General features: G+C 40.8%; 3 protein-coding genes across 3 annotated transcripts; 2 read left to right on the plus strand and 1 right to left on the minus strand.

The window, feature by feature from the left end:
• Positions 1–73: 73 nt before the first annotated feature.
• On the plus strand, positions 74–988 carry LOC124630682 (PR domain zinc finger protein 13-like; the record flags this gene model as incomplete). The annotated part of the gene is made up of 1 exon (XM_047164648.1): positions 74–988. A coding segment is annotated over one exon (771 nt), but the record flags the coding sequence as incomplete, so codon positions are not given.
• Positions 842–4,518, minus strand: LOC124630411 (40S ribosomal protein S4). Its single transcript, XM_047164309.1, has 6 exons — positions 4,365–4,518; positions 3,746–4,004; positions 3,116–3,213; positions 2,420–2,591; positions 2,078–2,207; positions 842–997 (listed from the first exon to the last, which is right to left on the minus strand). Exons 1-6 carry the CDS (start codon positions 4,365–4,367, stop codon positions 868–870), a joined length of 792 nt encoding a protein of 263 aa, XP_047020265.1. The 5' UTR covers positions 4,368–4,518; the 3' UTR covers positions 842–867.
• A 6,708-nt stretch (positions 4,519–11,226) lies between these two features.
• LOC124630460 (sporulation-specific protein 15-like) lies at positions 11,227–13,345 on the plus strand. The gene is made up of 2 exons (XM_047164372.1): positions 11,227–11,453; positions 11,646–13,345. The coding sequence occupies exons 1-2, from the start codon at positions 11,383–11,385 to the stop codon at positions 13,321–13,323; spliced, it is 1,749 nt and encodes a 582-aa protein (XP_047020328.1). The 5' UTR covers positions 11,227–11,382; the 3' UTR covers positions 13,324–13,345.
• The last annotated feature ends 1,418 nt before the right edge of the window (positions 13,346–14,763 follow it).

Consider the following 14,763-nt stretch of genomic DNA (forward strand, 5'->3'; position numbering starts at 1 on the left):
ACTGTAGGTGTATGTAGAGCTGGACAGCGGCGGGCACGTGACGTGCGCGGGCGGCGGCGGCGCGGCGCGGCTGTGCGTGCGCGCGGGGCTCGCGCCGCGCGGCGCGGCGGCGGGTGCAGTGCTCCTGCTCGAGCCGCGCCGCCTGCGCCTGCGCGCCGCCGCCGACCTGGCGCCGCACGCCGACGTGCTGCTGTGGTTCGCGCCCGACGCGCTGGCGGCGCTCGACATGCCGCAGCTCACGCCGCAGCACGTCCGCCACGCGCACTACGCCTGCCCGCGCTGCGCCCGCGCCTTCCGCGACCCCAACCCGCTCAAGGTGCATCTGTTCCTCGCGTGCGCGGACTACGAGGCGGCGCGCTTCTGGCGCGAGGCGGCCGAGCGCTTGCGGGCGGCCGCCCGGCGCCCGACGCCGCCCGCCCCGCCTCTGGGGCCCGCAGTCCCGGCGGCTCTGCTCCCGGTACCGGAGTTGGCACCGGCGCAGCTCGAAGCGTTGGCCACGGAATGGGGAAGATCGCGCGGCGGCCACGTGTGCGTGTACTGCGGCAAGCTGTACTCGCGGCGCTACGGGCTAAAGATTCACCTGCGCACGCACACGGGCTACCGGCCGTTGCGCTGCCGCCACTGTCTGCGAGCCTTCGGCGACCCCAGCAACCTCAACAAGCACGAGCGACTGCACGCCGCGCGCGGGGCCCCGGCCGCGGGGCGCGGAGGCCCGGGCGGGCGCTGCGGGGGCCCGGGCGCGGGGCCTCACATGTGCCCGGTGTGCGGGCGGGCGCTGGCGCGGCGGCGGGACCTGGAGCGGCACGTGCGGACTCACGGGGGGAGCAATGAGACACGGGTGTAGAGTAAGGAGTTTATTGTCTTAGTCTACTGGCCGGCCACCTTGGCGGCGATGCGCTTGTCGCGTTCCTCGGCGATGGTGAGGCGGACGCCGCGGCCGCGTGGCAGCGAGATGTACGCCTTCGTGCCCTTGCCGATGATGAACACGTTGTTTAATCTGAAAACGACATCACGTCAGCCATGTGGATAAACTACCAAAACAATGTACTATTTGTTTTATAAATCTTAACTCATTAATTGCGATCTTAAACCCTGCTCGAGATCATTAAGTATTTGTTCTTAGCGACACAAGTTTGTATGTATAAATAGTGTAAATATTTAATAAAGAAATGTATGATAACGTTTGAACGTAAAAATGTATTTTCTGAAATTGTTATTTAATGTAAAAAATATTTAAATTTATGTAAATGTAATAAAAAATTATAAATAAAATGGTGTTAGTAACTGCCACGTGGGGACTCTGGGTTCAAAACAACGTGTCACTTTCGAAGTCATACAGAGATATTTTATTTTGCATTAAAACGCTGACATTCATTCTGTTGTGCTTATAGTAAGCTTAACGATCGGCACAAAAGAATGAGATGACATCAGCACTCTTTGGCTTGTTAATGATTACTCGAAGTTTTTGTCATATTTATGGATGATGAACGAAAAACAAGTAGGTAGAACTAGAAATTATAAGGAGTGGGTGATCAGTGGGAAACACGTATGGAATTTCGACAGTTTTATCACTGGGCTATAAGCTAGTATACAACTGCGACAAGCGACGATTTAACAACCGGCCGTGTTCATAACATAATATATGCTATACATAGTTATCTGACATGCATTGCCAATGTATCAAATAGTAGAGGGTTTCTATACTTGTGGTGTGATGTGAAGACTGGACTGATGCATTTTTTTCGTTTACAGGGAATGTATATTTTTTTGAGTTTCTCGAGTATTATCGCGCTGGTGACCAGACATGTGCCTAGGATGAAAATACTAAGTGTGAAGATGCAAATTGGCATTTCACACGTAGCATTAACCGTGAAGCCCGCCTTAAACATGCGTCCGGGGTACATCTGGCAACTGTGCCGCCACCACATGCTCACGGGCACTGAACAAAGCATTCGCCAGATATGGAGGTAACCTTACGATCATTTTACAAATGTAAAACCCCTTAGTAAGTTGACTGATCATCTCTAATTAAACCATAAAGTAATGAGTGTATGTGAAGTCGGGCGTGAGGGAATACCTGGTAGCGAAGGTGTGTCCCGTGGTGTCCTTGATGTGCACGATGTCGAAGGAGCCGGGATGTCGCTCGCGGGACACGATGGTGCCCACTCGCCCCAAGTTCCTGCCGCCCGTGATCATGCACAGGTTGCCTGCCAACACACTTCTGCTATTACATCATGTTAACTTGCTATTAGGCGTAATTTTATCAATCGCGGTAACCTATTGCACATTTGAAAATCAGTCCTGTGCAAGGAATAATGCAGATGGCCCTCCTCATTATTTTGTATTGTAATGTTTAAGTATTGGGCAAAGTGGACTCAGTAATGATACTAGGGTCCAGCTGTAAGTGAAGCTTGCATACCGGACTCGAACTTGATGAAGTCCATGATCTTGGAGGAGGCGATGTCGAGCTGCACGGAGTCGTTGACCTTGATGAGCGGGTCGGGGTAGCGGATGGTGCGGCCGTCGTGTGTGACGAGGAAGGGCACGTTCTTGGGGCCCGTCGACACGCGCTTTACTTTGCACAGCTTGTACTGTAATTGCACAGTAATAAATACCATTTATGTCACAATATATATTTCTATACTGTCAATACTATTGTTCTACTTTTTTTTCGTTTGTACTTAAAGGCGCCAAAACGGCTGAACTGAATTGAAAACTTCTTTCACTGTTGGAAAGCACACATCCACAAGTAACATAGGCTATATTTTATCCAGGTACTGGCAGTAGTTCTCTCAGGACACTATGCAATGAAACCGTGGAAAAACAGCTATTTACTACAGCAGTACCTGATGAAAAGGGAATGATGTAAGCAATCAATATAAAATTTGCTAAAGAGAGGTATATTTGCTGGCCCCCATCATTCACTGGAGGCATACCATTATTATGTATTTTTTTTTTTTTTTAATAGTTAGATTTCTGTAAAATACTCAGGGGATGGAGCAAAAAAAACAATATATTTATTGTATGGGAGCCTGCTCAAAGACATATTTTATTCTAGTTCTAAGTCTAGAGTCACAGAGCAGTACTAGTACCAGTATAGAACGTAACTACTGACCTTGGCCTCTTCAGGAGTAATGCGATGAACTGTGAAGCGTCCTTTCACATCATAAATGAGACGGAATAATTCATTAGTCTTCTCAATGGAAACAACATCTGGAAAAAATAAGTAACATGAGTAACAGGAAGAAATAAGTAACAGGTGTTACTGCAGAGTGCCTAGTGCGAGTTTTGCAAGTTAAATTTTTCGATGGAAGATTATTACACCATTGAATTATGTAGCACTTATCTTTGAATTGTTTATTTAATAAGGACTGTCATCGGTACTTGGTTGTATTACAGTTGCGGCTCACTTTTGCGAGTGTAAACATTATTAACCAGCAAAATGAATGAAGTTATACCTAAATCATGTGACGCAGCATATGACTCTTTATTTCAATAGAGTTATAATTACGGATCGAGTTGTGAAACTCAAAAAACTCGGAATCAGCACTCAGTTCTTGCTATCCAATCAACTACTTCACCAATCACTTTTGTTTATTAATATTTCTATATATTGAAAGTGTCGTGTCTCAATAGTGTCAGTAGAGCAATTGTAATTATTTCTGTTATATAGTTTCTATTTCTATAAACCATATATACAATATTGTTTAATAAAATAAAAAGTATTAGATTCGACTCGACTCACCCATGAAGCCGGCGGGGTAGGTGGGGTCGGTGCGCACCTTGCCGTCCACCTTGATGAGGCGCTGCTTCACGATCTTGAGCACCTCGTTGCCCGTGAGCGCGTACTTGAGCCGGTTGCGCAGGAAGATGACCAGCGGCAGGCACTCGCGCAGCTTGTGCGGCCCGGTGGACGGCCGAGGCGCGTACACGCCGCCCAATTTGTCCAACATCCATGCTTTGGGAGCGTTTAAACGCTTCAAATGCTTTTTAGGTCCGCGAGCCTAAAATCACACGACAAAAGCGTGAACATCGATGGAAGCTAACCTGTCTTGCAAATACTACTGATGGGCTTCTTCCTGTACCAGTACAATTCATGCAATAATAATGAGAATCACTATGATATACAACATACATTTGTTTGGTACACTGTATATTTTAGTATTTTATTTTTGAAACTTTCGGATTAACACTAAATATATCGGCTTGACTTTAATCACAACATAAGTCTTGTAGATGAAAAATATTGTATGAAGAAGTCTTAGGAAGCGGTACACTCTGGTAGCACAGAAAAAACAAATCAAAAATATTTAGTAAATTCAAGATGATATCGGATTTTTGTTAAAATTACACCACGAACTCACCATGTTGGACACAAATTTTAACAAGAAAGAAACATGAAGCGAAACGTCAGATGATTTTGAAGTTAAGAGCGAAGTTCTGTCAAAATGAGAACAGATTAAAAATGTTGTCTACATAGTCTGTGGATTATAAAATAAACACCATCGATATAATGTATATTATGGTACGTTCACACGCGCGCGTTCAAATCGACATTCAACGGGCACAGTCACGTTCACGAGCGTGTAAACGGTACGCCCGAGCCCGTGAACGCGCCCGTGCCTGTGAATGCCGCGAACCGGGCGAGTGTCGGTTTTTTGGCAAAGTTCAAAGGATGAATGTGCGGGCGCCCGGCGACTGTTTACACGCGCGCTGGCAGTCAGTCTCTCCTGCGCTTTCGTGACGATTAAACGTTCTAAGAAAGTCGCTACGATCGGAGATTACAACATGGCGGAATTGTTAACGTCGTTCATCATTTTGATTCTTTTTCCAATAAAAATAAGTTAAGCCAAAGGCTATGGACAGCAACAACACCGAGATCCTCGCTGCTCGCCATTCTTGCACTGACTGACACGACGGCGCGCGTGTGAACAGCTTGAATGTCCGCCTGCCCGCGACGGGCTGCACGCCGCGCTGCCCGCCAGGCAGCCCGCCGGGCTGCGCGGTGCGCGTCTGAACGTAGCATTAGAGTCTGGCTACTCAAAGTAGAGACTGGAAAAACGCGGGAGAAAAATTAAGCATACTTGGAAAAACTTAATTTGATCCTTGAAATATTTTTTTAATTAATTAATTTTTTATTTTGCTCCAAATCCGTAAGTTTTTCAACAGTTTTTACTATTTCACCCACTCCTGCCACATTCTCCAGATTTACTGAAGTTAGAGAAAAAAACATAATACCTACTGTTTTCATTTATTTATTCTTGAACATATTAATTACATTTTTAAATATTAAATATATAAATAAAAAACATTTAAAAATATAAAAAATAGGTTGCCACCGATAACGGGCACAGGGTCCAAGGTACCGGTGGTTAGGGTCCCAGAGACAGAAACCTCCTCACAATAAGCGCCGTATTAAGGAGTACTGCCTTCTGAATCAGTCCCTTGATCCAGCCGCCCAACGAGAGCCTCCTGAGGTGTTGGTCGAGGCTCATGGCTATTAGACCATTGGCCGTAACGACAATCGGCACAATAACAGCCGTGTCGACATCCCACATGGCGACAACCTCGTGCGCTAAGTAAAGATACTTTATTTGTTTCTCTTTTTCAGCTTTCACGAGGTTCTCGTCATGCGGAACGGCGACATCGATTATCATCGCGCGGCGCGCTAATCGATCTATCACCACAATATCAGGCTTATTGGCTGCAATAGTCCTGTCGGTGATGATAGATCGATCCCAGTACAACGTGATATTGCTACGGACGCATGGAAGTCTACATCGGGGCCATGAAGAGCCCCGAAGAAGCGTCCGTGTAGCCGTTTGCTCTGCCATACCTCCTTGCGATCATGGGTAGTTAGTACCACAGGTCTGCGCCAGTTCTCATTTGCCAACGATAGCGGGGTGAGTCCTCTGTCCACTGCCACCATATCACGGTGCATACCCACGTCGCTTTTGAGAAGATATTCTCTGAGACTGCACACCTCACCGTTGTGGAGCGTCTTTGCATTTAAAAAGCCTCGACCTCCACATTTCCGTGGGATGTACAGTCTCATCACCGACGATCGCGGGTGATGCATTCGTTCTGCGGTCAGCAGTGTGGACTCTCCTATCCAAGGCATCCAATTCAGTTTGAGTCCATTTGAGTATGCTGAAGGAGTAGATCAGGGCTGGCATGACCCAACCATTATAGGCGCGAACCTTGTTGCCGCCTGATAAGGAACTTTTTAGAACTTTATTCAGGCGGCCAAAGACATTGACATGTTTCATGACAGCCACATTGCTGCGTAACCCCTCCGCCATACCCAAGTATTTATATGTATCGTTTGCGGAGAGTGATCTCAGGTTTATAGAATCTGAGAGTTGTACTCCCTCAGATTCCACAATCCCCCCTCGCTTAACATGCATGACTGCACATTTGTCCACACCGAACACCATCCTGATGCAACTACTGAAATTTTCAGTGATCTTCAGTATACAGAGAATAGAGTAAATACCTCTATATTCTCTGTCTACGACATCGTCTACGACCATAGACATAATATACTAAACAGGACTGCGCATTTTTAACCAAAAAACGAGCCGAGTGAAACAGTTAGTACGGAGGCCGTCTGTCCCTTTCTAATAGGGTGACTATGAGATTAAGCTATGTGAGACCAATCCGAGTTTGCTAAGATTATTAAACACAGATTGGTATTGAAGTTTTAACTTACGCAGTTTGTGACCTTAAAATACTAATATAGGATTTACATAATTGGCGGGAATTAGCAGTAATAAAAACAGAGGTCGTGGTGGCCTAGTGGGTAACGGACCAACCTCTCAAGTATGAGGGCGCGGGTTCGATTCCAGGTCAGGCAAGTACCAATGCAACTTTTCTAAGTTTGTATGAATTTTCTAAGTATATCTTAGACACCATTGACTGTGTTTCGGATGGCAGGTTAAACTGTAGGTCCCGGCTGTCATTTACCATCCTTGGCAGTCGTTGCGGGTAGTCAGAAGCCAGTAAGTCTGACACCAGTCTAACCAAAGGGTATCGGGTTGCCTGGGTATCTGAGGAGGTCAGATAGACAGTCGCTTCTTGTAAAGCACTGGTACTCAGCTGAATCCGGTTAGACTGGAAGCCGACCCCAACATGATTTGGGAAAAAGGCTCGGAGGATGACGATGAGCAGTAATAAAAACGGGAAGATTCGAAGCGCAGACTGATTTTTTGTATTTTTGCTTCACATATAGACTGCTGAGCCATTTATATCGCCTTTCTACATTTTTTTGGGAAGCTATAACAATAGTACAACAGTCTTAAAATCCATCACCCATATTTTGACTCATTACAAGAATTCATGGGCACCCTAGTTGTTTGATTTACGAAAATGGTATTATTAGCTTACCTGTGGAACGATATATTGCAACCACCATAGGATTCACTTTCACAAGTATAAAAGCAACACTTTTTCACCATTTTAATAGTTTAAATTGATTTAATACAAAAAAATATGAACAAAATTTTAAATGCTGATTACGCGCCAAGAATGTTCAGGGTTACCGCTAGAAAATAAAAAAAAGCAAAATAAAAATTTATGTTGTTTATGTTTTAAGAATAAATACGAATAAATTAATGCGATTGTTATTAATTTGTTGACTTACAATTATTAAAATAAGATCTAGACACACGGCAGTGTGTCCGCCAAGTTCGAGCAAAAAAGGCGACACACCGGCCGTGGGTTATATTACACGAACCATTTCGGGCCAAATTCGACCCCCCTGTAACTCAAAATCTATTTACGCGTTTACTTTATTTACGCATATCAAATTTCTAGTATCTGTTGAGACCCCCTCACTTATCCCGTCCCATAGTCATCAGGTCAGGATCTGATGATGGAAACCCTGAGAAATCAAGGGCAACCTTCGAAATATGTAGGCATTTCATCAACACCCAACTGTTATTTCGACGATTCTTCTTCACCGGTATTGATGAACCAGCTCCCTCCTCTTCCTCCTCCGATCCAGAACGGTACACGAGTACCTCATCCATATTAAATTATTTATTTTCTTCATAAACAGACGTAACATGCAAGCATCGGTCGTTACAAATGCACTGCACTCGGATCTTTCGAACTCGCACACGAAAACAGCCGAATGAGACCCGAACCCGATCGCGCGTACCGAACTGTTGAGGTATTTTCACTTATAGAGAGCACAAGAGCTTCAAAATTATCGGGTATTTTCCGATAGGTTCGTTGCAAACAAATGAAGGAGTCAAGTTTTTCAGGTTAAAAAATAACGAGCGCGAAGCGCGAGTGATTTTTCCTGAAAAACTTAACGACTTTATTTGTTTGCAGGGAACCTTGAGGGAAATGCCAGATAATTATGAAGCTCGTGTGGTATTCGGGAGATTATTTTTCCGTCCCAAATGTCGGCCACAACCTGTCAGTTTGACGTAGCAACGACCAGAGAAAATATTCAAAAAATTTTCAGTATAATACCATGTAGGTTGTACCACGTGACGTCGAATGGTGCAATTCTATTGGTCGATATTTGGGTCGGAAAAATAATCATTATTATTGAGAGTTAAAAAATAAATTTAATAACCAACAATATAAATTATAACAGTTCATGCAAGTTGTAAAAATATTATTATTTTGTACCTCTATTGTCAGTAACTTAGTAATTTTGTCGGAAGTTCAGTATTCTAGTCGGAACTTTAGTTTTATTACTCGAAGATCGAATTTTTTTTAGGAGAAAAAGTTATTTGAACCTGCTCATATTTGAAGTTAAAATTGATATTTTTTGTCGTTTATGTTTTGGATTTTTTGTCGGTAATTCATTATAACGCTGGTTAATAAGAATAATAGTCGGCCACAGATCGCTGGAGATTAATTTGTTTTTCGGAACCATTATTATTATCCATAGTATATTACATCTATGTCTACAACACAAACGAACAATTGACTTTGACATTTGTCCAACGTTTGACAGATATTGAGTATTGCCATGCGAAAAGTTTGTAAATAATGCCAGTGTTTACTTTCATTAGCCAGACTCTAGAATAAAATGTCAATGATAAACACACTTTCTAAACGCCATGCCACTAGACATAAATATAGTACCTACAACTTGGTAAAAATGCCAAGAAACTAAATTATTTTGTTGTGAATAAGAAACATTTATCTGTACAGAATATGAGTATACAAAATCCTAACTAATATAATAAATGTGAAAGTAACTCCGTCTGTCTGTCTTTCTGTCTTTTCTTCACGCCTAAACTACTGAACCGATTTGTGTGAAATTTGGTACAGACATAGTTTGGAACTTGGGAAAGGACATAGGATAGCTTTTATTACAAAAAAATATAAATACAAAAAATAAAATGTATTCCGGACATATAGCATTTTGGTCAAACCAAAAATCTGCCGGAAGTCACTCTTCCACGCGAACGAAGTCGCGGGCAAAAGCTAGTGTGACAAAATATATATAAAGTCAGAAGAATCAGAACGTAATCTACCTTTGTGTATATGTTACAACCATAATGATTAAATAAATATTTTACACAATGACTGGCCATTATATATAATACCCAAATTGACTAGACAGTGTGATAAATTAATCACTTTATATGGATATAATTCATAATAGCTGGTCAAAGTTAGCCAAAGTAATAAATATGGTATAACCAACTACTTACTTACTACTTGCTATTTCTCAAAAACGGCTCAAGTCATTGTCGACTTTTTTATGATAAATCATCAAATGACTCCTCCCGTTGTGGGAGAGCAGCGTGAGGGAGAGTCGGACTTCAGTCCTGGATTTATGAATAGGTCGTACAGGCCGCGGCCTAGGGGCGGCAGCGTCAAAGTCATACGCCCGTATTATTTGTAAGATTTTGTAAATGAGGTGGCGGAAATAAAGTAGCCTACACTCATTAAAAATATAAATTCGGCACTGGTCAAACTGTTAGTGACTTAAACCCACGCGTGGAACAACGCGAGCCACCGAGACGGGCCCGTGTCTCCCAGGAAACGGAAGTACGATAAGCCGCCCAAACTCACAGTACAGGCCCACGCATACGGTGTCCGGGAGTCGTCTCTCGACCACACAGAAGGAGACGATGGCATCCCAGTACCTCTCGCCCCGGACCATGGTTTGAACCAGGGCCCGGCACGAGAGGTCGCCGCTGCCAATTGCCCGACGAGGACACGGAGGTGCCCTTCCCAGGCAGGGCACACTGGACTGTGTGTTTCACCGTGTCCGAGCCATACCCCAAAGAGGGGACTTTTCGCCACTATTGTGGCGTGCCCTGCATTGTGCTAACTAGCCTTTTTCAAATTATATAAAGATCGGCTACCAGACACTTTATTTTTATTTTATTTTTTTCTTTTAAGGAACAGCAAACAGTTACATTATATAAACTTACAAACATCTATATACTCATTGACATATATTCTAGCGATAGACAAGAACATCCATACAAATAATTTACCCGCTTATGTCGTCTGTTGACATCTCGATGACGTATTGTGACATGTAGTCATCCTCATTGATGTTAATTGCAGAAACGTCGCTCGTATTTTGCCTACATTTTTCATTACTCAAAAAGTTTATATCTAAGTGAATTCAAAATCGTGTAATATATCAAAAAGTTTATTTATATCTAATTGAATGCAAAATCATGTAATATATTAAAACCAGGAACTTATTTTTAGGGTTTTTAATATTAATTACGATGTTTTTTTTTCTTAAGAGGGCTATCACAAATTTTCGCGAATTTAATTATTTTTTCTTGAAAGTAAGAACATACCATGACAAAGTGAAGTCTGTTTTCATTGATATTTTACCTACTGCCAGTTTTATGGCACATCTGTTTCTGCACGATTTTCTTAATCCATAATTTAAGATGGCGGGCGGGAACAAATTAATGCATATTTGTAAAATTGAATTATAAATAAAAAGTATGATATACAAGCGTTGTAATAGCATGAACAGCGTGTAATTTTACTAACTTGACTCTCGAATTAGTTTATATGTGTAAGTTTATACCTTGATATGTATTTTCTATTTTATAATTGTCGTTTCATAGACATCCATCTGACGCAGGTGTCAAAATCGCTCTGATTTGCCATTTTGGGCACTGCATAGTCTGCACTGCAGTTCAGTGTGGTAAGCTTTTTGTTCGGAACGTTCTATCTAGTACGTATTATAGTACATATATATCGATGTATATACTTCTATGGGAGCTATAGTAGTATTAGTAATCTGTGGAGATTTTTGAGGTTATATTCATAGCTGCAGGGATTAGGTTATGTTATCATATAAAATTATGCTTCAACAAACATTCAGGAAATTATGAATAGATTATACTATTATTTTTAAAAGTAAGACTGCCTTTGATGGATTCTTCATCAGAAAATAGTTTCGCATGGACAGATACTTCAAGTGACAGCTTCAATAGTGCCTCAATGTGAGTTTTATAAAGTTTCTCTTAATAGTTAATTCTACCTCTAACTAAACTAACATGCGGTATAGTGAATCATTTCATCCGTTTAGTAATAGTTTTGTTATGATGTGAGGGGGAAAATAGCTACATAAGTGTACCTATTTGGTATCGTACATTTAATAAATTATAAACATGATATTATATCGTTGTTTCCAGGGCTGGCGAAAACGAGAATGTCGAGGGTACAAATATCGAAAATAGAAAGAAGAAAGCCAGAAACTCGTCTCTTACAAATGACTTGGAGTTACAGTCCAAAGTTGAGATCAAGGAAGAAACAGAGTATTGCGTAAACAAGAGCAATGGCAAGGACAAGAAGAAAAAAATTAAGATTGAACCAGACAGTGAAAATGAAAAAGGTGAAGGTAAAAAGAAATCTACTCAGTTAGAACATAATGGACACTCTCATGAAACATCATCATATGACGAGGCTTACCTTGATATGAAAGTGAAACAAGAAGAAGTATCATCTTCTAGCAAACATAAAAAGAAAAAAAAGAAGCGAACATCAAGTATAGATTCAACAAGTTTACCAAAGTTGAATGATAACAGTCATATAAATTCTAGTAGTGAAACATGTACTGATAATATTGCTTTGAAACAGGAAAGTGACTCAGAAATGAGCAAGTCTAAGAAAAAGAAGAAGAAATCTAAGAAAAGATATGATAGTGATAATGATGATGTTCAACAAAACATGGACATTGATGAAAGTGACAATAGAAAGGAAAAAACATATAGTAAACACAATGAAACATACACTTCAGCAGTTGATAATGATACATTACACAATGAAAGTGATGAAAGTGGCTGTGATGAGATATCTGCCATTAAATGTGATGATAGCCATTCTCTTCACACTATTTCATTCATTAACAAGAGCATAGACAACAAAATCACAGAGATTAATCATAAGAGCAGCTTGATCTCTAAACTGGATAAGAAAAGTAACCCAGAGCCAGAATCCAATAAAACGTCAGTAGTAAATAAGCGAACACAGAGCATATCTGATAGAATACGCTTTGAAGATGATGAGGACACAAATATTGAGTCTAGTCAGCTGGTGCATGACGACTCTTTCAATAATAAGAAACCATCAAAACTTAAACAATTCCTTAAAGCAAATCCTAACTTAAAACTGATCACTGAAACATTCAATAATAATAGAAATCTCACCCAAGATGATGAAATCTGGATTTTAAAGTGTCCAAAAAATATTAATATAGTCGATTTTCAAGATACAACTTTAAATATCTTTGGAAAATGCAAAATTAAAGTTGGTGGCCAAGCTTATGAAGGCAGTGCAGAAGAACAATCAGACACATTATCGCTGCTAACAATGGAACACAGCAGTTCCAAAATAAAAAATGTGCCACTTAGCGGGATCATCAATATGCGCAAGAGGATCCCTAAAGCACACTTCCAAGATGACAGCATCATGATCAACAATCAGACAAATTTTATACCATTACCAGACACAAAATGCCGTCATCCTCTTTTTGGGTCTAATTATAAGAAAGCCTTAAAAATACCTGCTGCAATAGCAGAGCGTTTAAGTGTGCAACAAAGTGAAAAATCTAGGACTGAAAAGAAGAAGAAGAAAAACAAAAAAGATAAAAGCTTATCAGAACATGTAAGTCCAGAAGAGCAGAGTGACGTTATAATGAAGCCAGACCCAGACAACTCGTTAACTAAATTGGAAAAGAAAAAAAAAAAACGAAAAATAACAGATGAAGAGGACCCGGTGCCAAAAAAAATTAAACGAGTTAAACATGACCCTGAATCAGCTGAAGCTTGGGAGTCTGAGAAAGCGATTGAGGAGAATCTTTTTAATTTTTGATAAATGTACATATTAAAATGTTTTTTTTTGTTTCATTGGTGTTGGAAAAATCTATCTGTTTTGCTTGTATCAACAAGCAAAAAGATAGATTTTTCCAGTTTTTTAAACAGACAACCTTTAACTTGCAAATGAACTTACTCTATCTATTGGTCTATATTGTTGTAAGTATTCTATTTCAGTTTAAATATCTTCAGCAGAAAAATATCATCTGCGAAAACTTTAAGTAGGCACTTAACTAATGGTTAAAGTTAAAAAATAAAATGCAGCTAAAAAGCAAAAATAATAATAACTTAACCGAATCAATATATTAAGCAGTAGGTATTACCTGTATAATATGTATATGTCTAAATGTCCTATCAAGATTACCTTTAGTTTAAATTATAAATAACTCAAATGGAGTATGGCTGCGGCCCGATTCTCCTAATTTTACTTAAGCGACATAAAATTAACATTCAACTGAGATTCAATCACGACTCAATTACGATTGAAGTGTTGCATTCCGCTATTTTCCTTTTAAAATAAGCGTTTTTATCCTTTTCTGTCATTTAAAAATGAATCATTTTGTCTGCAAATGATGTACAATTGCAATATGATTGTAGAGCAAACTACGGTATCGACCAAAATCACCAAAAATGGCAGACCAATCGAATGTCGTTAGAATACGATTGGTCTTTAGATTAGTAGCAGAATGCCCGATATGGTTAAAATTGCTATTGCGATTCAATTTTGACATTTTTAACTTAGGAGAATCGGGCCCCAGGTACTCTCCCCTCCCTATTCGTTCATTGTCATAGTCCGGAGAGATGTCCACTAACTTCCTTCGGCTGCATTGTAAGTTTCTAAAAACCACACACAAAGCGATTTTGGTCTGACCGGGAATCGAACCCGTGACCTTGTGTACAGCATAGCAGTTTTGCTGGTGAAACCAGCAAAATATATACTGCTGGTCTAAACGACCAAGGTCCAGTGGCTACTTCAAGAAGATAAAACTTGTCAAGAGGAGGCGGGTGCTTCAATCGCTTGACCATTTTTGTTGTAAACACTTTTAGCTAAGGAGATGGCCAAAAAAAAACCCAGAGTCGACAGGAACTTCATATGTATGATTGGATTCAGTATAATTTGTGGATTTTAAAAAGTATTTCAAAACATCTAAAAACCATGGGGTTCTCTTTTTATAACGTTTTTTCGATCAAGATTTTAGTTCACAAAAAAGTTTACTTTTACTGTTTGATGTTCGTTAGAAGTTGAATGCAGACTCGTGATTGGACCGTTTTACATTGCTAAGTCATTTGTTATATTTGACAATGTCACATGGCGCGATTTTCAAAGACAATTTCTCCAAAAACATTTCATAGCCAGTTGTGAAGGTTGCATGTAACTGCGAAACCTCTCCAAGTAGGTAAGGTCGGTGCTTAATCGTATCTGGAGTGGTTAAATACA

This window comes from Helicoverpa zea, chromosome 5, assembly GCF_022581195.2.
Source record: "Helicoverpa zea isolate HzStark_Cry1AcR chromosome 5, ilHelZeax1.1, whole genome shotgun sequence".
NCBI classification, from domain to species: Eukaryota; Metazoa; Arthropoda; class Insecta; order Lepidoptera; family Noctuidae; genus Helicoverpa; species Helicoverpa zea.

What these genes read in the sequence shown, in the direction of transcription:
- LOC124630411 (XM_047164309.1), bottom strand. An exon ending in CTTCATCAAGTTCGAGTCCG is followed by an intron (nt 2,208 to 2,419) that starts GTATGCAAGCTT and finishes GTGTGTTGGCAG; the next exon opens with GCAACCTGTGCATGATCACG. An exon ending in GGACACACCTTCGCTACCAG is followed by an intron (nt 998 to 2,077) that starts GTATTCCCTCAC and finishes TGTCGTTTTCAG; the next exon opens with ATTAAACAACGTGTTCATCA.
- LOC124630460 (XM_047164372.1), top strand. Translation starts at nt 11,383, where the DNA reads ATGGATTCTTCATCAGAAAATAGTTTCGCATGGACAGATACTTCAAGT. An exon ending in AGCTTCAATAGTGCCTCAAT is followed by an intron (nt 11,454 to 11,645) that starts GTGAGTTTTATA and finishes CGTTGTTTCCAG; the next exon opens with GGCTGGCGAAAACGAGAATG.